General features: G+C 46.2%; 1 protein-coding gene across 1 annotated transcript in view; it reads right to left on the reverse strand.

Annotated features, from left to right (window-relative positions):
- Positions 1–1342: 1342 nt before the first annotated feature.
- The window catches only part of WIPF3 (WAS/WASL interacting protein family member 3), an 81657-nt gene continuing 59234 nt past the window's right edge, over positions 1343–23765 (reverse strand). Inside the window, exons 4-9 of the mRNA XM_027968646.2 lie at positions 23122–23253; positions 19542–20300; positions 15730–15879; positions 14700–14801; positions 5550–5626; positions 1343–3524 (exon numbers count right to left, since the gene is read on the reverse strand). Of these exons, the coding sequence (XP_027824447.2) occupies positions 3501–3524; positions 5550–5626; positions 14700–14801; positions 15730–15879; positions 19542–20300; positions 23122–23253 (1244 nt within the window). The 3' untranslated portion in view covers positions 1343–3500. The remainder of the gene's footprint in view (positions 3525–5549; positions 5627–14699; positions 14802–15729; positions 15880–19541; positions 20301–23121; positions 23254–23765) is intronic.

Below are 23765 nucleotides of genomic sequence, written 5' to 3' on the forward strand. Positions count from 1 at the left end.
TTAGGAGTTGAGCATGGGAAGTTTTGGAGGGTGCAATTCAGTTCGTAACAGGTTCGTGAAGGATGCCAGGCCTCCGGGGGCATGGTCTGAGAACCTGGAGCTTGCTTCTGGAGTCCACAGCCCTTCCCATTAAGTTGCTCCCCTTCCCCTTCTAGGCACCACCTCTTCTACCCAGAACTTCCAGTTGCCTGGAACTATGGCCACTTCCCCTCCTCCACAGTCAATGGCTTTAGAGTTCATCATCCATTTTGTCAGTTATCTTGGGCCATTCATTGCTTTTCTTCTCCACTCAGATGGGCCCTTTTGGTCATGTGAGAGCTTATCTGTGCCTCTCCTAATAAAGACAGCAGATAAAACAAGTCAGGTCCTTAACTAATTCAGATGCAAAGTGTGTAGCAGCCAACTTTGAAATTAGTTTTTAGATGAGATTTATTTCAGGAGCATCTATGAATTGTAATTACTGCTGTCTCCTTGTTATCCCAGCTGAGCTGGGGATCTGAGCAGCTCAGTGAACGTCTGAATGGAATGCCTGGGACACAGCCAGTGAGAGCTGAGTGTGAGACTGAATGTGTAGTAAGCAAACTGCTCGTACCCTGCAGTGTGTATGTGTGTGTGTGTGTGTGTGTGTGTGTGTGCCTGAACACACTGATACCTGGGTCTGTTGTGACCTGAGGGTTGAAGGCTTGCCCAGGTGTTATGTTACTCCATCTTCACCACTATACACTTAAGGACATATTTATGCCTCTATATTACAGATGAGGAAACTGAGGCATAGACTGGTTAAACTTGTAAGATGCAGAATCAAGATTCAGATCCATATTTTCCCTGAAGCCAACATACCTATCAGGCAAACCTTATCTCCGCTGTACCAGGTTCCAAAGAGGCCACCTGAAGACACTATAATGGAGATGGTGTTGAGGCTGCTCCACACAGGAGGTTTTTTAAGGCATCTGCTAAGCTGAGGGGGTGGTGCTAAGTGTATTTCAAGTTGAAAGCTGCTCCATTTCAACACAAGTTAGCAGAATTTGTAAGCATGTTTGATATTAATAAAAGTGAATAAGTAGTGTTATCTACTTGTTACAAAATACATTTGATTTTTTCCCTTGCTTGGTTTTCTCAAATACCCATTCGTTTAATTAGCTACAAAAGTCAGGAAAACATTCTGTAGTTTAGTTCAGCTGTAGTATAGCTCCAAAAAGAAAGGCCCCATTTCTAACACAGAATGTTACAGCAAGTGCTGGGTCCTGTGTCAGTATCCTGTCTGAGCCCTTCTAAAAGATGGTTGGCTTAGATTGGTGCTGGCGACGGTCAATCGGCTTTAACAAGTAAACAACTGGAAGCATTCCCACTTATTAAAGTTTATTAATACAAAGAAATGAATCTGCAGAGGGAAGATCAATAAATAGAAAATACACAGGAAACACTGGGAGAGTCACAGACCACAGCGCTGGGGAGATTACTCGAGGATGGGAGGGGCACTCTGTTTGAGTTTGTGGTCCAGAGGTGAAGAATTTGTCCTGCCGCAAGAGTTCAAAGGGCAGGAATTCAGTGCTGGGTCTGGAGGAGAGATGTGATGCCAGATTCCTGAGATTTTTCCCTAATTGCAATTTTTGGTTTCTGCACATTTCTTCCCTCTGACCTCGAATAGTTTAATTTTGAATTTCTATCCCAGTGGTGCAGAACATCAGTGTGTAAACACCTCATCGGGGCAGGCAGTCTACTCTGAAGGTAGAACGGCTTTGGTCTAGCGCCTTCTTAATCATGATTGTTAAGAAACCCTTGTAATTATTTTGTACAACTGGGAGAGAGGTGGAGTGGATAGTGTTATATTTTAAAAGTTCTGACCTTTTGGAAAGCTTGCAGAACCAATAAGACAGATCAGGTATATGCACAGCTGATGACCTGCAAAAGCTTCTTTTTCACTGATTTAGCTGTTATAGTTTGGCGTGATTTATTCCCCAGGTAAGGGAACTTGACGTTGCACAGTGGCTTCTGTTTGGAATGAGAGAGTACGCAACGATGGTGGACACCATCTAAGGTCAGCCTCCATTCCAGACAGGAGGTGGTGGATGCAGTCACATGTTTGCCAAAACCCCACTAACGGTCTGTTTTCTGCGTATGGCGTGTTCTCGGCATTACATCCTTAAGGTGTGAGGGCATGAGTGGGCTGTTTCAAAGGAAACATTTTTCACTGTTTTCTTTCCACCTCTCCCGGATTTCCTTTAATCTGCAGCTGTTTTGAGCACAGATGAGGGGTCAGTCTGCTTTTTTCTATTTTTCTCTCCTTCCTCAGTCACAGCTTTCCCTCCAAGGATGAGGTCAGGCAGCAAGCAAAAACACACTTTCATTCCCTTGCCAGCCCCAGAAAAAGGGCATGAGAGGAGCAGCCACAGGTCACAGCCAGTCCTGACCCATCCACAGGGCTAGCCGAACTCATATACTTTTCCCCCTGTAGTTGAGTGCCACCACAGGGACTGGGGCACTCTCAGACCAGCTCAGAAAGGTGCTAAGGTTTGCCTGATGGGTGGATCCAGGTCCCCTAAGGGTGGGCGGGGGACACTTGATATTTGAGGCAAGTATTTCAGAATATGTTTGAGTCGATACTTTTTCATGTCGTGCTTTCCATGATAAACTCTGCACTCAGGGGAGGAAAAAGAAAAGATCTCTGAGACAGAATTAATGATGACTTATGTAGGTTTCTAATTTGCAGGGAACATAGTGAAATCTCCTTCAGCTCACCTCACCCTGGCTGCCAGGATGGGGGCTCAGAGGGACAGGAAGGACCATAGCAGAAGCGTGGGCACGAGGGGCAGTGTAAACACTAAGGGCGTTGGCTACCTGCAGGACTGTTCAGTTACACAAGGGGCCCTGTGTTCAGCCTTGGAGGAACTGAGGCCACTCTTGTCTCCGATCTGCGTTATATTTACATGAGGCAGCAAAAGAATCCTTGTACTGCAGGATGGGAGCAGGATGTGGCGTCTCGTCCAGCGGGGGCTGTGTGGCGGCATCTGGGTGAGGGACACGCTACTCTTGGGGAGCTGCGTTGTTCATAAGGCATTACCTGGTTTGATTTTGCAGTTTGTGTGATGAGACTAGAAAAATCGTGCCAATAAGAAGCCATTGTGGATACTATGACTTTGGGAAACTAAGGAATCTTATAAAAAACAGTTGCCAAGTCTAGGGAGGGCCAGCCTGCAGACGTATTTACAGTCATGGAATGGACACTATGCGGTGGGACAGGGCTGTCACCTATGCCAAGGTGCACTTTTAAAAATGGAGAAATAATGTGCATGTGTTTTAAATCATTCAAATAATAGTTGACTATAATACTGATTTAAAGCCTGTGCAAAACACGTATTTACAATAAATGCTCCATTCAGAGCCTGCGTGTCAGCTGAATTACGACTGGAGAATGGTGAGGTCTGACGTTCTCCTGGGGATGCCCACCCTGCCATATGGACCTCCAGGTGGCTCACAGGACGTTGGCTTCATCTGTCTTCTCACCGGAGCGTCTTAAGGGCTAACTGTGGAAACACAACAGTGTTACCAGGTGGGGTCAGAGGTAAATGAACCATCCCCAGGGCTGGCTTTCCCTCATGCCTGCAAGGCTGCCCGGGTCCGATGGTTCCATCATATGCAAGGTGCTGATCTTCACCCAGCGGGTCGTGGGTGGAAAAGGAAAGTGTAGCTTGTTTCAGGTGGGGACCGAATGTCATCAGAAACATTTTAGGGACCATGTACCCAGCAGACCACTTGACGGGAAGCTAAGAAAAGCTAAGAACTTGGTGGCAATCTAGAGACAAGGCAATGAAAAAGGGAGAAAGGGCCCCAGGCTCTCAGATTTCCAGTTTAGGGCTCCCAGCCTTGCATGGATCACTTGGGCTCTGGCCCATAAAAGAAGAGCACCCCTGGGGCTCTGTTCACCATGTCTGAAACTCCGTGATTTCTCTGGGCAATTTCTTTTTGCCTCACTGAAGTAAAAAATGAATTAACATGGTGTCCACCTAGACATAAAGATCTTGACTATGGGATGCCCAAGACACTACAGTCCATCCTTGACTAGACTTTATGGGCTCAGGGGATTCAGATGTGTGCCTGCCATGAGGTTAGGGACCAGACAGTATGGAACGTTCCATCATGCTTATAACGTCTAGAGGTGAGGGTGACTCCTGTCCTGGCAATTCTGACCTGCAGGGAAAGCAGCAGTGAGGGCCAGTGGAAGGAGCACTGGACAAGGAGTCAGAGGTCTGTACGTGTGACCTCAGGTGAGTTCCTTAACCCCTCAGAGCTTGGTTTTCTCATATTGAAAAAAAGGCATTAAAGATAAGTCTCTCCAGCTTATATCACAGAGTTGCTAAAAAGGATCCAATGAAACAGCATATGTAAGTTCTCTGAACTATAAAAAGTTGTGTAATGTAGGGAATATTATTTTGATTATTACCATATTTTTCTGATCACGGGAGTATGCATTTATTGTAGAAAATTCAGAAATTGCATAAATGTACAAATAAGTCAAATTCAGTCATAAGCTGGCAGAGTGAATGCCTGTTAACAACTTTGTGTCTGTTCTTCCTATCTTTTTTTTCCCCTGTATATATCCTTCTTCTCTGAATTGCAATCATACACCCACCCAATTTTAAACCTACAATCATCCAAGAATGTTTATTGCAGTTCTCAAAATTGGATCAGCTGTGGTTAGAAGGGGAGGAGGGTGCTTGTCCTCCTTCAAGGAACCTTCACCTCCCCCAGCTTCCAGGAACCTGGAATGAACCTAGTTCATTCCTTCTCACATCCCTTTCCTTCAGGTTCCAACCTAACCTGTGGGTGCTGCCCTTTTTGCCACATAGCTCTGAAACTGGAGGCCAGGAGGGGACGAGAATCCCTGTTTTCAAAGAAGCAAAGGGCCTTTAAAGATGAGATCCTGTCCTGTGCAGTGAGAAACGTCATCTCAGCCCAGGTTAGAAAACACACACTGCGTTCAAGTTGCCTTGTGTGAGAATGAGGGTATTTCTTCAAAGCCTGTCTTACACGGGCAGCTCTCTGCTTCCCCCTCCCCCAGCTTTCCCCTAGCCACCAGCACTTGAATTTTGAGGCTAAAGTGGTCAAGTTAAATGACAATGTTGATGGTAGAAACCTGCCCCCGCCCCGGGAGGGTGGGTGGTGGTCGTAAGAAGCCAGGTACTCTATAGATGACAGAGAATACTGAGTTATGTTTTATGTGTGGTACAGAGTTTTTCTCTTTGGGCTTCTCAGACCAGGGTAACGAGGGAAGGATGATGGCAGTGAACAGGGTGATGGTTGCAGAGGGATTCCCAGGGGTCCCACGTGCCAAAGCAGCTTCTGATAATTCCAGAAAAGCCCTCTTTCACTCTTCAGGTTTTGAAATTATGAGTGGTTCACCCCAGCTGGAAACACAGGTGCCCATGTGTCTCCTTCCCCCAGGTAAAACATGAAGCTATTAATATGAAGGGGAAAGCAAACCTCAACAGCTGTGTGCTTCTTGAGGAGGTTTCCCGGTTTTATACTCAGGGACCAGAGAGCTCTGTTACCTGAGCGTTTCTGCCTTTGATGTCATCAGAACTCTGCCCGCCCGCATCGGCGTGGAGCCAGGGACCAGGTGTGCGGCCTGAAAGACACAGGAACCATCTCACCATCTGCTGGCCGCGGGCCCGCTGTGCACTTCACAAAGCCTGGCTCCGCCAGCACTCAGGGCAAAGGCGTAGGAACCAAGGGTAACGTGAGCCCGTCAACCCGAACCCCTCGGGCTCCTGGCCCTAGACCGTGTGTTTCCACTCACTGCTTCTCTGTCACAGACTGTGGATACAGAGGCATCATGTCCACTGTGCTGGAAGGAGAAGAAGTTATGAAGGGCTCTCATCTAAATGCAGGTGAGCCGCTCTGAACACCCCACCTGCTACAGACTCACTCGTGCGTCCAAATGAGCTGGCGCCCTGCTAGTGTTGTTTAAAAAAGGAGTAAAAAGTATATCCTGACACAGCTCAGGCCCTGCCTATGAGGATCCAACTCATTCTCTAAAACGTGCTAGGTGTAAATATTATGCAAGTTATATGTATATGAACATATATTCTCATAATTAAGAATTTGAAGAATATAGAAAAGATAATAGGGGAAAAACCCTAAAGTGCTTCCTCTCTGCCTGCCCTTCTCTCTAATCCCAATTATTTATCCCAGAGTCACCTCTGCTAAAAGTTTGGTGTTTATCCCTCCAGCTTGGTTTAACTTTTTGGCATTTACTTACACAGATGTGTGTGTATATAGGCAGATTCGTGGTTTGGTTGATCTAGCCAAGTTTTAAAATCCACATTCCCAGGAATTCCAGAACTTTTTCTGTGAGCCAGGTAATCCAAATGGTGTCCCTGTGTCTCTTTCTGTCTCTCTTGTGTCCCAGATGTCTGCTGCATTTGGTACAAGACTTTTCTGTCTGCTTCCATCACTGTCTAGGAATTAAATATCCATGTCCCAAAGCCCTTAAAACAATTCATGCTGCTGTGCAACTGACTAACATGAAAACCAAAAATATCCATCACAGATTATTTATGATAGAAAAAAAAAAACAACTGATAATAACCTGCATTCAAAAGCAGTGTTCAGGAAATCTAGGGTTTCTCATCATATGATGGAGCACCAAGCAGCCATCTGAGTGTCTACAAAGGCTCAAATAATTTGGGTTGATGTTTGAAATGTAGGAGAAAAAAGCAGGCTAGAAATTGTATAAATAGCAACACCTCAACTATTTAAAGGGCTTCCCTGAGAGCTCGGTTGGTAAAGAATACGCCTGCAATTCAGGAGACCCCTGTTTGATTCCTAGGTCGGTAAGATCCCCTGGAGAAGGGATAGGCTACCCACTCCAGTATTCTCAGGCTTCCCTGTGGCTCAGCTGGTGAAGAATCTGCCTGCAATGTGGGAGGCCTGGGTTCAATCCCTGGGTTGGGAAGATCCCCTGGAGAAGGGAAATGCTGCCCACTCTAGTATTCTGGCCTGGAGAATTCCATGGACTGTACAGTCCATGGGGTTGCAAAGAGTCAGACACAGCTGAGTGACTTTCACCTTTTTTCAACTATTTAAAAGTCCATTTAAAAATGTAAATCATGTACTCAACCTATTCCTTTTGTATTTATTGCTCTTTAAAATCTCTTAAAAACACATCGTGTTTTCTACAAAATGAACATATAAATCATCTTAAGAATCTGTTATTGGTATGATATAGTTTTTTAAATGAACTACCACATAGAAGGGTCTCTACAACTTACAAAACATTAATCCAATGGGTCCTGTAATTTTCATTACAATACTTTTAAAATTGATGAATGCATCTGTTCTAGGATAAAGATTTTTGGGGGCAAATGGCATAGGAAGTACTAGATTTTTAGTCAAATTTGCACGGTCAGTTGCTGCAGTCATGTCCAACTCTTTGGGAACCCATGGACCGTAGCCCACCAGGCTCTTCTGTCCACGGGAATTTTCCTAGCAAGAACACTGGAGTGGGTTGCCATTCCAGCCTCCAGGGGATCTTCTCAACCCAGGGATTGAACACGTGTCTCCTGCGTCTTCTGCCTTGCAGGCAGATTCTTTACTGCTGAGCCACCTGGGAAGCCCCTGTAAAAAGTAGAGACACTGATATACTTAATTCCATGCAGCAGTGTGGCCCTGAAACTACTGTTCTTAGACTTACCCCAGTCTGCTACGGAAAAGCCTTCCTTTAGACCAAGGTTTCTTAACTTGGCTCTATTGACATTTGGAGCTGGATAATTCTTTGTTTGGGGAGGGGGGCTGCCTGTAGGTTGTAGGTGATCTCACATCCTTCTTAGTCTCTACCCACTAGATGCCAACAGCACATCCTCCACGCCCCAGAGACCATTTGTATCAACAACAAAAAAATGTCTCCAGACTGTGCCAAATGTCCCCTGGAAGGCAAAATCCCATCTTTGAGAACAACTGAGCAATGAAACAAGCTTCTCCATAGGTAAACAGTGCCCACTAGTTTTTATAAATATGATGGGAAACACAGCAGAGCTAAAGGATAACCAATTTTTTCATAAAACAGAGAAGAAAACTCTACATCTTGGAAAAGAAATTTCACTGCTGCTAGAAAAGGGTGGCTGAGAGTTGCCAGGGTTGCCTCAGATTCTTTTAATTCAGCTATCTCCTTGGGGGGTGGCATCTCTAATATTTCCTTATGAGATGCCACTAGGATCTCTTAGAATTCAACAAACAGAGCTATTCTGCTTGAAATGGTCCTTCACATGGGCTGTTTTCCTACAGGAGAGTATTTCAGATTCACTAAAATACTGGTTTTCAAACTTTTGATACCACGATGTGCAGTAAAAAAAGACTTTTTCTATTTCTATCCAATCACATGTGTCTACTGCACACAGAACAGCCTGAATGACCATTGCTGCTGCCTCCTGGTAACCAGATGGCACCTCTTTCTCCGGTTATTAACACGGCTATGTGTCCGGAGCTGGTGGCTACAGAGCCGCCAACCATGAAAGACTTCTCTGAACAGTGGGGCTTAAACAAGAAAGTCTACTCCTGGGTGGAAGGAGCAGCGGCCTGAGGGCCACACTGGCTTCCAACTTTAGTTTTTGTCATTTGTAAATCAGGCCAGCCTTATACCTTTCCCCAGACACAGAGATATTTTCATGTGTTAAAAAAAAATTTTGTTCTGTAGCCAGCCAACAAGCGGCTAAATACTGCAGGGCTTGAAAAGTATCCAGAATGGATTTAAAAACTTGGCTGGCCATCAAAGCTGGGTCTCTTGGAGGGTCTCCCAGAATGTCTCCCAGTCTTGGAGTACAATTCCAGGGGCTGGGTGAGGAGAAAACAGACTCCTTGGGGAGGCAGATCTAACTGTCAGCTCTGGGCCAACTCGATCTCTCTGAGGTAGGGTCCACATGGCATCAGGTGGAAAGTAGCAGTTATGGCGCAGAGAATCACATTGTGTATCTGAAACAAATGGGTTGCTGCATGTACTGGCCTCATGTGCAGAGAAGGAATACTGATTGGACCGTGACACAAGAGGCAGATGGTTACATGCAATCAAGAGCACAACTCTTTGCGACTGGAAGCGTTCCACTGGCAACGCTAACCAACTCTTTGCAACGCCATGGACTGTAGCCCGCCAGGCTCCTCTGTCCATGGGATTCTCCGGGCAAGAATACTAGAGTGGGATCTCCAGGGGATCTTCCTGACTGAACGTGGGTCTCCTGTACTGCAGGCAGATTCTTTACTGGCTGAGCCGCCGGGGAGGCCTATCCGTATGACACAGAGGTTTCTGTTTCCCTTCCTATCTCAAAGCAGCTCAACAAATATGAAGCGAGATGCAAAACAGAAGAGGATGCTCTTACTAGATGGCTCCAGTGTAGCCTGTGGTGATGAATACATGGGCTGGGCCAGAGTTAGGGTGCCCCTCGCTGTATTCCCCAGGGGCCTGTATGTCCTGTGACCTGTATGTTGTATGATTACTTGCAGGAGGGTTAGCCAAAATAATTGGGCTTCTCTGGGAGTAGCTGTTTTTCTATCTTAAAAACAAGGAAAAGATTCTGTTAAAAATATATTTATCCAGAAAGATGTTGATTTGAACTCTAAAAGGCAACCTGGAGTCATCATTTTTCCTTTTGAATACAGAGCCACTGAGACTGTAGCTTCCTTCCTACTGGCAGGTGCAGCCTTTCCTCTCAAGTGAGCCGAGGGCACATGGCGGGGTCTCCCTAGGCCTCTGCATGGAGACCCCTCACCTGAGAAGGCACGCAACCCACCCCTGGTTTGGTTCTATGCTGTTCCGGTATGTCAGGCAGCCCTCCCATGTCAAGAAGAAGCCTCAGGCTCTCCTGATGTGGAACAAAAAGCCCCGCCTTGAGCCCTGGTTCTGCCACCAGCTGTGGCCATGAGCAGGCCACCCTACTTCCGCATGGCTCCCTCTGCTCACCTGGAAGGAACTGGGCTGGGAAACCTCACAAGGCTTCCCCTGCTCCGATGCTGGCAGCCTCTCACAGCCTCTAACTAAAGGACATGATGCCTTTCACTGGACATGGTAATTCTCGTATCTGCCGCAGCTAAGCCTTAGAAACTGCATCGCTGGCCTCTCCTCTCCTCCCTGGCTGTCCTGCCACAGTTGACGTTGGTCTGAGGGACCCACCACGCCATCTAGGGAACTTACAGAGTCACCCTATACACTATAGGGCCTCACTTCCCTCCTCGGGCACTCAGACCAGGGGTGGGCTTAATCATCGACCCTCACCCCATAATTTTGGAATTTTAAAATTAGTTTAAATGATTTTTAAAAGTAATGTATATTTATTTTAGAACTCTTGGACAAAATAGTGAGCCATGAGGAAAATAAAAATCACCCAGCATTCCGTGACTAAGGGATAACCAGTCCTAACACTGTAGTAGATGTGTTTCTAGCTGCTTCTCTCTTTTCTTTCTTTGTTCCACTGCTCCCTCTCCACATAAGTTCATGAAACAGTTTCTTTTTAAAATTAATTTAGGTTTTCTTAAAAGTTTTTTTTATGTGGACCATTGTTTAAAGCCTTCATTGAATTTGTGACAGTACTGCTTCTGTTGTTTATATTCCTTTTTTTGGGGGGTGTGAGGCCTGTGGGATCTTAGCTCACTGACCAGGGATCAAACCTGCACTCCCTGCATTGGAAGGCAAATTCTTAACCACTGGACCACCAGGGAAGCCCCTAGATTTTACTTAATGTAATTTTAGTATACTGGGTTGTTTTGTTTTTCTTCTCAAGGTTGCACTGACATTTTCCCATGTCACTAAATATTCAATAGCACTACTATAATAGATGCAGAACATTCTACCCTGTGGCTCTGCCCTAATTTATTTTATCTCATTGCTGGAAATTTGTGTTGTTTTCAAATTTCTTCTGTAAATGGTTTAGCAACATATTACAATATATGTATGTGGATTTTTTTATTGATTAATTCAACAAGTATTTTTTGAGTGTGAGTGGCTGGCCCTAATGGCCCAGTGGTAAAGAACTCCCCTGCCAATGCAAGAGATGTGGGTTCGATACCTGAGTCAGGAATATCCCCTGGAGAAGGAAATGGCAACCCACTCCAGTATTATTGCCTGGAAGATCCCACGGACAAAGAAGCCTGGTGGGCTACAGTCCATGGGGTTGCAAGGAGTCAGACAAGACTTAGCAACTAAACAAAAACAAGTGCCTGGCCCCATGCTGGGAGCTGACAATAGAGCAGTGAAAAAAAATTGATATTATCCTAGCCCTCCAGAGCCTTCCATTGTACTTGGGAGATAGACAGGAGACAGGTAAATATATAATATATCAGGAGGTGATGTATGCCTTAAAGAAATGATAAGGCAGCATAAAGAGAATGACAGGAAGGGCTGCTGTTTTATCTGGAGTGATCATCAGGGAAGACCACACGAAGGGATGTGGTCACCAGTAATAATCAGGCGTGGCTAAGATAAGCACACTAGGCCAGAGGTCCTTATTACCTAACCGCTCTCTGTAAAAGCTGGAAGAAATACTTTGGCACGGCATTGTCTTCTGATTCTCTTAGTACTGGGACATCTATTTCTTTGATGTTATGGTGTGAACCACATCGAGCTGTTACTTACTTCAGTGTCTGGTCGAGAAGTTTCTCTGCTAATGGATATAATGGTAGCCAATTTTGCTATAAGTATAAAGTAAGTGTATTTTAGAGAATGAATTGGGCCACAATGAGATATAGCTTCATACCCATAAAGATGGCTACAAACAAAACAAAATACCAAGACCAGAAAATAACAAGTGTGGGTGCTGATGTGGAGAAACTGGAAGCTTTGTATACGCTAATAGGAATGTAAAAGGGAATGCAGTATGATAGTTCCTCAAAAAAGTAAAAATAGAATTACTACATCATACAATTCCACTTCTGCATATATACGCCAAAGAACTGAAAGCAAGGTTTCAAAGAATTATTGGTACATTTGTGTACACAGCAGCATTGTTCAAACAGCCAAAAGATGAAAGTAACCCAAGTGTCTATTGATGGACAAACAGATAAACAAAATGTGATAAATATAAACAATGCAATATTATTCAGTCTGAAAAAGGAAGGAAACTGTGACATGCTACAGCATGGATGAACCTTGAGGACATTATGCTAAATGAAATAAGCTGCTCTCAAAAAGTCAAACATAGCGTGATTCTACTTAAATGAGGTACCAAAAGTAGTCAGACTCAGAACCAGAGAACCAGAAAGTACAAGGGGCCCAGGGGAGGGGAGAACGGGGAATTGTTTAATGGGTATAGAGTTTCAGTTTTGCAAGATGAAAAGAGCTCTGGAAACTGGTTGTACAAGAGTGTAAATGCATTTCACACTACTGGACTGTATACACAAAAATGGTTAGGATGGTAGATTTCATGTTACCTATTTTTTAAACCACAATTAAATGTAAAGAAAAAAGGAGTTGGGATGAAAACAATCAATCAGCCACTTTCCCAGTGAACTGACCACGATGAGGACAGTCTGGCTGGGAACACCAGAGTGAAATTTTCTATTTCAGTGTCTGTCTCTCCTCTCTTCCTTCACCAGCACATGACTCTCTCATGGATAGATCAACGGGATCATTTATCTAAATCTTGGCAGTGCTAAGGGGCTTAATAAGTATCTGTCCATACGATGATAACTTCACCCTTACTATCGTCATTAAAGTTAATGAATATTTGTGAGCTATGCATTTTCCCAAAGATTCCTAGTGATAGGGTTTTGCACTTTCTTTTTATTGTGGTAAAATACATATAATATAAAATTTTCTATTAACAACATTTAATACATTCCCATGGTTATGTAGTCATCAGCACTACCTTGTTGCAGAACATTTTCATCAGCCCCAAAGGAAACCCATACCCATTAGTAGTCACTCCCCATTCTCCATAGCCTCCTGCCCTTGGCAACTGCTAAATCCACTTTCTGTGTCTTTGGATTTATCTATTTCAGGTATTTCGTATCACTGGAATCCCACAATATGTGGCCTTTATGTCTGCTTCTTTCACTTAGCATAGTGTTATCAGGGTCCATCCATGTTGGAGCAGGTATCACTGCTTCATTCCTTCTTACTGTCTAATAATATTTCACTGCATGGCTCCACAGCATTTGGTTTATCTATTTACCATTTGTTGGGCATTTGGGTACTTTTCACCTTTTGGCTATTGTGAATAGTTATGAATACCTGTCAGATATCTTGTTTGAACACCTGCTTTCAATTCTTTGGAGTGGAATTGCTAGGTCATATGGTAATTCTGTTTAGTGAACTGAGGAACCTAATGCATTTTAAAAAACATTTAAAAAAACTGGACAAAGTCATCTGCTAAAGAAAGAAACAGCTCATACTTGCAGAGTGGAGACAGGGAAGACAGCACCGAAAGCACGAAGCCTTAGGGCGTTTGTGTGCTGTGCGTCAGAAGGACAGAGAGAAAGCAGGCAAGCAGGTAGAGACAGAGCTCCAGAAATGTCACAAAAGAGCATGGAAATAGCCTCATCTGATGGAACCAAAGTCATCTCCCAGACCATGAAGACCTCTAATCTTGGGTTACAGGTCAATGGCAGAAATACAAGAGGAAAACTGTAAGAAGAAATGTAATCAGATAAGCATGAACTGATCAGGCTCACACTCACATAATCAACAAGGTTCTCTCTGTGGTGCCCAGGAATGGCAGAGACAGGCTCATTTAACTGTGCTAGGAGGCTCCTGCAATATTTCATGCCCAGCAATGCCATATCATTCCCAAAGCATATCTTCTTTTTGAAATGGCAAATGCCCTTTCTCGTCTGTAAGATGTCCACTCATGAGTAGGTGGGGTTTATTTTTTAACTACTACTTCTTGATCACCAGGAGATTATTCTGGTGTGGACACTGATTTGAACATTTCTCTGAATGGAGGGGATCACAGCACAGACTGCCACCTGTGTACCCTGGTAAGTGTGTGGGATAAAGCTTTTCTTCTATTCTCAGGGATAAGACTAGTTACCATGGGCTCCAGATGTAGCCAACTTGGATTAGAATCTACTAGATTCTGAAGGTTGAAGAACTACACAGCACTTACTGAGAAAGGCTATATAACAGAAAGACTTTTAAAACTCTTCTTTTGTAGTGATTTAGGGCAGAGATTAGCAAAATATAGCCAGCAGACCAAATGCAGCTAGTGCCTGCCTTCCCAAACGAAGTTTTACTGGCAGACAGCAATGCCCATTTCTTTATGTGATGTCTATGGCTGCTGTCATGCCGAAACAGCAGAGTTGAATTGTTGTGATAGAGACCAGATGGCCAGCAGAACCTCAGACATGTCCTCTCTGGCCCTTTAAAGAAAATATTTGCTAATCCCTGGCTTAGGATAAGGTTCTGATGACCTGCAAAGCAGGTTGCCACTCCTGACCTTACCCCTCAGCCTCAGACCTGAGTACCCCCTGCTCAACCTGGTCCAGGTCACCTTTACCTTGCAGCCCCACAGGCACATCCACTTGCCCTGACTGATAACCTTGTCTCTGCCTGAAACCAGCTCCTTTCCTGCTCCTTCTTGGTGCCACATCATCCACCCAGGCCCAGGTAGATACTCAGAGTTCGTTTGTATAGCCCGTGGTCCGTCAGTGCCACACACCCAAGCACCTAATTCTGGACGGTCAGGGAAAACCAGGAGTCTTAGCGAGGTGGTACTTACTTCTGGGGATCTTACTGGGGTAAATCTTCTGGCATGGTTTATACTCATCCGGAGGAGGAAAATCTTCCATGGAATGGAACGTGAATTTAGATTCAAAGTCATCTGCACACAAGGGAAATCGCAAAATCACTCTCATTACTATGATGATCCGAGTTTTAATAATTTCCAGGAGCAAACAGGTTTGCCTGCTCAGTGCAAGTTTTTAATGGCAGGGCTATTCTCTTCTAAGACATCCATTCACCTCTTAACTTTTACCATTAATACTTATCTGGGACAAGGGGGAATCAGGACAAGTGAAGCCACAGACTCTTCCCATCATCCACCCAACTTCCTTCAACCAATGTCTTAAGGAAGCTTCCAAAAGGAGCAGAAGTGCCACAGGCCTATCCAGGGCCCACAGTCAGAGGTGGGGAATCTGGCAGCAACAAAGGCCCAGCAGTCCTTCCCGTGCTCCTGAGGAGGACTCTAGGAGGGGTGGAGAGGGGTAGAAAGAACAGAAGTCCTCAGCCTGGCTGGTGGGAAGGAGCCCAGCCTGTGTTCAGTTGGGGATCAGGGCTTCCCAAAGCAAATGGGTTCTGCCATGAGCCCCTCATGGCAAGAGGAGAAGGGTCTTGTGGCTCTTTTATGAGTTGAGTCCCTGCTTTGTGATCTAGGGTTTGGGTGTGACAGTAGCTCAGCCCACCAAGGGGTCCAAAGATTCTTGGTCACACCTGACCCCAGATGCCTTTCCTTCCTAGTTCCACAGGTTTGCCTTAATTGTTCCTCTGCTGGTGGGCCTTCCATCCATCCTCTCACCTTGTGCAAATCAGTCTTTCAGGCTTACGTCTGATTTCTCCATGGAGACAGGTGTGCACGCATGCACGTCCGCGCGTGCATGCACACACACACACAGAACTTAAATGCTGGTTTTCTTCTCTCTCTGTAGTCTCAATCAGAAGGTTGGGGAGTAGATTCTGGAACCCCTCCCCCAGAAAGCCTCAAAAGAAACGCTATTTAACACAACCTGTAGGTTGTTCTTTACCCCACTCACCAATGATGTTCAGGCTTCCATTCCGCAGCTGACCTCCAGGCTGCTGGGTCGGGGTCCAGGCTAGGGCCTGCTGGCTCCTGCTGGAAAGCTCAGTGGTGGGTGACCTCGCAGGGGGTGCTGGGGGTGGGTTGAGTTTTCCCCCACCGGTCCCTGGCAGAGAAGATGATAATGTATTCAGATACAGGACTTTCAGATGGAAGATGCTAGGATGGTAGATGCTATAATCTGGGAGAGGTGAGGTATTGAGATCTTTGGGTGTAAGATGATATGATGGTGAAAAGGCAGCCTCTCGAGCCAACCTTCTTGGGACTGTGTCCCAGTCCTCCTGCTGGAGTAATAATACCACCTCTTTGTGCCTCAGTTTCCTCATCCATAAAATGAGAATAATAATATATATATACATTCTTGGGCTTCCCTGGTAGCTCAGATGGTAAAGAATCCACCTGCAATGCAGGAGACCCAGGTTCGATACCTGAGTCGGGAAGATCTGCTGGAGAAAGGATAGGCTACCCACTCCAGTATTCTTGGGCTTCCTTGGTGGCTCAGCTGATAAAGAATCCACCTGCAATGCGGGAGACCTGGGTTCAATCCCTGGGTTGGGAAGACCCCCTGGAAAAGGGAAAGGCTACGCACTCCAGTATTCTGGCCTGGAGAATTCCATGGACTGTATTAAGCGAGTTGATTTGATTAAAGTGGCATGTAGTAGGGGCTCAATGAATATTAGCTGCTATGATAGTATCAACCCTTGTCATCAGATGGTACAGCCCAAAGAAGTGAAGATACTGCACAATCCTATGCAAGGGAAGTCTCTCTATAGGTGAGACTTGGGGTGGGGCTGGATGAGCAGGCTGGCGGGGGCTTGCTCCTGCCCCTGCGTTTCTGCTCACACTCATTCTCCTATACTTTAGTCCTTTGTTTCTCCTTCCAGTTAATTTAAAGCCTACCTGGCCCCCAGGGCCCAATTCAAATCCCACCTACTTCATGAATTCTTCCCTGATGATCTCCTTTGCATGACTTCTTCCCGTGACTCATTTGGCAGTTAATCACCTGCTGCCTTGGCACATCAACTCGGGTACTCGACTCTTCACTTTGCTCTTGAAATGATGACAACTGCACCATCAGTATCTGTGCCAAGATGTTCACAAGTACAATCTCCTACTCTTCCCTGTGGTCGGTCTGAGCAGAAATTACCCTCATGTTGTTCGTGGAAAGCCAAGTTTCATGTCCAAAGACACAGTGGAAGAGGCCAGACAAGCACCCACCCCGGCATCCGGTTTGCAGCGCCGAAGCTGGCCACCCCACGGCCATCAGTGCACCTTGCCCCTCAGCTCCACACTCTGCCTTTCCCTTTCTCAGTCTCCCTCCTTTTCCTTGCCGGTCTTCCCTTGCTCTGTACCAGGACCCACTAGGATTTACTTATTCCCACAAGGGGACTAAAGAGGATAAGGGGCTGTGGACCCCTCTTCTGGGTGAGAAGCTGCCTCTCCACTTGGTCAGAGAAGGAAGTCAGGCTGCTGAGCCCCTAGCTACCCCTCTCCCCAGGCAAAGCACTCCAGGCATACTTCCTCACTTGGTATGTATAACAATCCTTTGTAAACGGTGTTATTGTTACTATTTCCATTTGTCAAATTAAAAAAGCAAAGTTCAAGGACATTAAAAACAGAAGAGGGTGGGAAGGCAGGATTTGAACTCAGATCTCTCTGAATCTAAAGCACTGATTTTTTTCACCCTATCTTAAACATTTAGGAATCATGAGCCTCAGAAGGGGTTCACTAGTACTAATGCTGGACATTATGATTAGTCAGTTGAGAAGAGAATGATTAAAATCTTATCTCTTGTGATCAAAAGCCTTAAAAATATCCTTGTTTTTTGTACCAGGAACTCCCTTTCAGGAACTTATCCTTTAAAATAAAAATCTAAAATGTAGACTACAATTGCTATAAATGTATTTCCTGCAATATTATATGTAATAACAAAAAAATGGAATCAACTTAAATATCTTAACACTAAAAATATGGTACATATCAACTATCATATTAATATGCTTATAGATACATTTTAACAATTTCACAAATATCAAATTACATTAAAATTGCTTTAATATTATTTTAAATAAAAACAGAATAGAAAATAGTATATACAAAGTCATATTAACCATGTAAATATGTAGGTCTGTTAAAAGAAAAAAAGAAACACATCCAAATATGATAGTTTTCACTTTGGGGTGATGTTATTATGGGTGATTTCATTTTTTTCTATTTGCTCTACAGTGAGCTTGTATTATTTTTAATTCAAGGATATATATTTAAGAAACTTTCTGCATCAAAAGATTTTCTGCAGATTCAAAGATACAGAGAATTATCTTTGTAAATAAAAGATAAAAATTATCTTTGTAGTAAACTGGCAGTTACTAGTAGGGAGGGGTGGGGGCAGGGCAAGATAGGGGAAAGGAATTAAGAGGTACCCACTACAAGGTACAAAATAAATAAGACACAAGGATGTAATGTACAGCTCTGGGAACATAGCCAATATCTTACAGTAACTTTAAATGAAGTATCCTCTATAAAAATATAGACTCACTATGTTGTATACCTGAAACTAATATAATATTTTAAATCAATTATGCTTCAATTAATAAAAAGAATGTCTTCTCAAAAAATTTTTTTCTGAAAAATCAAGGAATATGAGCCTGTGTGTATAGTTGTGGATATATGTTGGGTTATGTGTGTGGATGTAGGTTTTGATGAGTGTGTGCATATATTTATTAGTGTATGTGTGTGTCTGTGTGTGTGGGGGGGTGCTTCCCCTATGGCTCAGTGGTAAAGAATCTGCCTGCAACAAAGGAATTGCAAGAGATGTGAGTTTGATCCCTGGGTCAGGAAGATCCTCCGGAGGAGGGCATGGCAACCCACTCCAGTCCCCATGGACAAAGGAGCCTGGCGGGCTACAGTCTAGGGTCACAAAGACTCAGCATGCATGTGTGTATGTGTGTGTGTACATGGGTGTGTGTGAATGTGTAGTGTGCTTTCCATTTAGAAGGACACCGAAGGTGACTGAAGCCTCATCACTTCATGGAAATCATAGTCATGGAGCACGTATATTCAATCCAGATCATCTCTGCTGGAAACATGAAGGGATTATTTTTAAAGTCTGGCTGAAAATATGGACCCTCAGTTTTCCTGAGTCAGCTGGAGAACCTGCCAAAAATACGGCAGAATGCTAAACTACTCTACTCAGGATCGATGAAAATCCTGGCTGGAAGCCAGACTATAACTCAGACAGAAATTACACAGGAGAGCTGGTTCTGGAAACAATTGCACTTATAGCTGCCCCAACCAGGGGAATGGTGATAGTAAAAACAAACAGACTTTTCTAGATCTCACTGTTCTGACAACTGCATGAAGGGAGAATCATTGCTATGCCCATTTCACAGATGAAAAGAAAGCACAGAGAGGCTGAGGAATCGCCCTGGGTCACACAGCTAGTCATGGCAAGGTGATTAAGGCCAGAATCCCTAGCTTGTGGTCTGTACCACCTTGGACAAGCCTTCCAGCCTCCCTTACCCTAGTTTCCTGTCTCTAACCTGAATACCTCAGCATAAAGTCATATAAAACAAGTTTTTCTTGCTCCACAGGGCACTGAACAGGTCTGATCTAAAACAAAATTCAGAGTTAAGATGTCCTGGAGGTTTTCTCAAATGGGCCACAGGTGCAGGCCTCTGGGGGTGTCCATAGCACCTCCAGAGCTGCTGCCAACGGTCAAAAAAATGATCCTCCGAGATGACCACCCTGGACCGGAACAGTAGCGCTTACCGGGGCCTCGGCCGGGCCTCTTCTTCTGCAGGAATGGCTGAGATCCCGGAGGGGCAGGCGGCGCCGGCAAGGCCTGCCCGCTGGACTTGGGTGGCTGGGCCTGGAAGCTGGGGGATTTGGGGGGCAGCGGGGGTGGGACTTCACTGCTGCTGTTAGCACTTGGCAAAGGGGGCGCAGGCAAAGATGATCTGGGGGTGCATGAGGCGTAAAGGGGGAGTGGAGGTGGCGGGGGCGGCGGGGCGGGAGGCTCCCGTACATCTTGGGCCGGGCTGGCAGCGTCTGCATTGAGCCCGGGGTGCCCACAGGGAGGGAGCAGAGGGAGCGGGGGCGGGACGGGCGGTAGGTGCAAGGGGGCTAGCTGGGGCTTCGCTGACTTGTCACTGGGACCCAAAGCCGGGGGCGGCGGGAGTGGCGGAGGTGGAGGAGGGGGCGGGGGAGGAGGCGGCGGTGTGCAGAGCAGAGGTGGTGGAACCACCGGGGGGCTCCCTTTGGTCGGTGGGCCAGCGGGGGACACCAGCGGAGCTTTGACCGGGGAGGACGGGGGCAGGGGTGGGGGTAGAGGCGGGGGCGGTGGGGGCGGGGTGGGGGGAGGTGGAGCGGGCATGCTGGGGCGAGGGGGGGCCGCCCTGGCCACGCCGTGCCCTTCAGAGGCGTTGCCTAGCCTGGGAGAGGCAGGGGGGTTGAACGGGCCGCTGATAGTCTTGGTGGGAAGCCGTGGAGAAGGCGCTCGGGAGCCAGGGCCCTGGCCGGTCTTGCCACCTGAAAGTGAAAGAATTCTGGGTTAGCTCAGCGGGTAGAACTGGGAGAGACCCCAGGGTGTGCGCCCTAGCGAAGGGCTCTGTCCAGCACGACCTCAGTGAACCGCATGCTGGTCATTCTCTTCCCTCCACTGGAGGCTGCAGGTGGAGCAGCTGGCACCCAAGAGGGCCGGCCCAAGGCCCTTGCCTGCAGAAACACACTGGCCTCCGGTGAGACAAGCCCAGCTGGAGCTGCCAGACTGCAGCTGTGGCACCGGCTGCCTGCTGTATCCCACCTCCACCCTCTGACCAGGATGTAGGGCTGCCCTGACCTCCTTCACCCTTCCTCCTCTCAAGGCCACCCTCACCCTCACCCTGTTATGCTCTAGGCCCGTCAGCCGCGTCTGCAGGTGTACCAACCAGAAGCTCCTGATGAGGGAGGTTTTCCTCACTCCAGCATTTTGTGAATATGGACTTTGTTTCTGACTTGAGAGGAGATTCAAGATTCCCTGAATATATTAGGTGATTGGAAAGTCAATGGGAATACACCCTGCTTTGGGGGTGCAGGTCCAATGACCTTGAACCTCCCAGTTCCATACCCTCTGGAAAATCAAAGATCCCTTTCCCAAGGGCTTTTGCCCATTTCTAAGCGGCTTGCTGTCTCCTGATCTCCTGGCTTTCTTACCGTGTAGATCCTTCACCACATCAACCCCAAATTGAAATCCAATGTCTCTTTAAATCCAATGCCAACAGCAACAACAACTTGCTCACAGTAAGCATTTGTGTGTGGTGGATGTCATGGAAGACTCGGGTGGAGGGTGCTCCCTGGCTGGGGCCTCCTCACTCTTTGCACACACTTTCACCCTACTTGCCACTTCTTACCCTTTTTTCCCCCTCTGTCACTTCAAAGTAAAAAAAAAGTCCCTTTTGTTTACTGCACAAAAGTTCTGCAGTCACTTAAATATGTCCCTGGAGTATCACTCCACTTAGGAGGCATATTAAGACATTTCTTCCAAATAAATACACTTTCCCTAAAAGGAATTTTTGGGAATACATTTTTCAGCACCTGTATATTTTATAATCTCTATGAAAATATTTGGAAACCACTAGAAAACGTTTGCTTCTCACACCTTCAGCTTCCTGGTGCTGCAGAATAGGAAACACAGGTTTCATATCAAATTATAATGCCAGCAGCTGTTGGTGGTTCTGAGCTTTTCAGTCCCTGAGTCTCCAGTGTGTTTACCAAACCAGGTGCTAAAACTACTTGGTGCCAAAAGGCAGGCCGATCATGGAAGGGCATGGAAGAGGTGACTCTGGGGCTAAAACTAAGTGAGCAGGACCACAGTAACTCTGGCTTTCCAAACGGATGACCTACTCTGGCTATGATGCGACAGCCACCTGGACACGTGACTCATGACATGAGTCTCAACTGTGGAACGCTCTTCTGGAGGCAGGGTGGAGCTGTCATTATTCCTCTGTTGAAATTTTCTTTTAGATGGCTGTGGAGGAGGTAATATCTTTACACATATGCATCCACCCTGGCGGACTTGGTTCCACCAGGGTGCTAAGGCAAGCATTGCCAGAATGGCTGACTGTCCATGAGCAGCAGCAGGAGGTCCCCACCTGGCCTTTTCAGGGTCAGGATCTACCACCTGTGATTCCAGTGTGAGACATTTTCTATGAGGTCCAGGGTAGGTGTCAGCCTCAGAGATTCCTGCCTCCAAGTGCTCCTGCCTCCAAGTGCTCCAGCCTGTTTTCAGTAGTCCACAGGGATGAAGATGGAGGACCCAGTCAGCTCTCCAGACAAGGCAAGGCCTCCCTCTCTACCCACCAGGCAGATGACTTTAAAGAGGTAACAAGTCTGAGTAGCAGAATCAATCCCTGAATAACTAATCTTAAGTTTTTAAGTGTCTGAGAGCACCATGTATCTGAGATTCCAAAACCCTTAAAGTGGGTCATTTAAAGTACAGGAGCCTCTACTTACTAAATGGCCAACCTAATGAGAGATGGGCAAACCCGTTTGTATCACCATGTGAGCAGCAGAAGCCAGGACAGCACAAATCCTTGCCCAGCTTGTGTGCATGCCCATTCTGGGATGAAGCAGAGAGCTGAGCAGAGCGAGTTCAAGGGGAGACCCACAGGAGTCAGAATCAGCTCTGGCGAGGAAACCAGGCAGCAGACAGGGCTCCGACAGTGAGCACCAAGCAAAGGGTTTCCTTCATCACATGAACGCAAGCCCTCGAAATCCAACTGGAAACACAACAGCAGACCATGAAGCGGTAGGGAAAGGCCACCTCGAGAGCATCACGGGGGCTTTGCTGACATGGAAGGAATCAGCTTTTGAGCCTGGGTGTTTATCAAAAGATGAAATATGTCTTCCTCCTCCCATCTGTGTATGTTTCCAGGAGACCTCGTATTGCATGGAAGTCTCATCACACATTCTATACAAGCCAGTGATGTCTAGGGTTTGCTACATGGCAACACCTAACAGACATGATGCTAGAGACCCATCACAACTCACACTGCCAGTGAGTCCACAGTGACGTCACGAAGACCTTCTATTGTGATTTACATCCATACGTTGCAGTGTGGGCCACGATCACACCATTGCTAAACACGCCACACTATGGCAACTCCTTCTTCAGTGATTACAGTGGGATGATTTAAACAGGATGAGGATTTCAAAGATCTCTTAGAAACAATTCTGTGTTTTGAAAACTTCTAGTACTTATGCTTCCAAAGAGGTGATCTCCTACTACCTGACTGTTTCCTCTAAACATGTCACTTATGCCCTGTCATAAGGAGATAAGAGTCAAACATGGCCAATTTGAACTCTTCCTTACCTGCTGCATCCCTCTGGCCTGCCGGTCGTAAAACTGGAAAGCCACCAGCAAACAGATCTCCCAGGGCTGGAGGTGTGCTCCCCCCTCGAGAATTTGCAGGCCCTCCTCCTTCTTTGTTGGTTCCTTTAGAACCTGGAGAGAGAAGAGGCAAGTAGATGTGGACCTGAGTGGCCAGCTCTCACCCTGGCCATGGTCTAACACTGCCTGTGGCAGCCTTCCCTTCTCCCCCCACCAGTGTTACCCTGCTCCTACTCAACATCTTTCTCAAGAACCCCTGCCTTGTGCCCCGGCCTGTCTGCCACCCTCTCCAGGCTACCAAAGACCCATCAGTAGTAACCATTCTGAAAAAGGATCAAAACAAAGGCATCGCTCTACTGCCATTTAGTAGATGTGTGTGTGCGCGCGCAGTCTGTGGACTCTTTGTAATCCCATGAACTGTAGCCCACCAGGCTCCTCTGCCAAGGGATTTTTTCAGGCAAGAATATTGGAGTGGGTTGCCATTTCCTCTTCCAGGGGATCTTCCCAACCCAGGGACTGAACCTGCATCTCCTTCATTGGCAGGCAGCTTCTTTACCACTGAGCCACCTGGGAAAACCACTTAGTAGACGTCACCTTTTAAATTAGAAAACCGAAACATTGTAGGT

This window comes from Ovis aries, chromosome 4 (genome assembly GCF_016772045.2).
Source record: "Ovis aries strain OAR_USU_Benz2616 breed Rambouillet chromosome 4, ARS-UI_Ramb_v3.0, whole genome shotgun sequence".
NCBI lineage: Eukaryota > Metazoa > Chordata > Mammalia > Artiodactyla > Bovidae > Ovis > Ovis aries.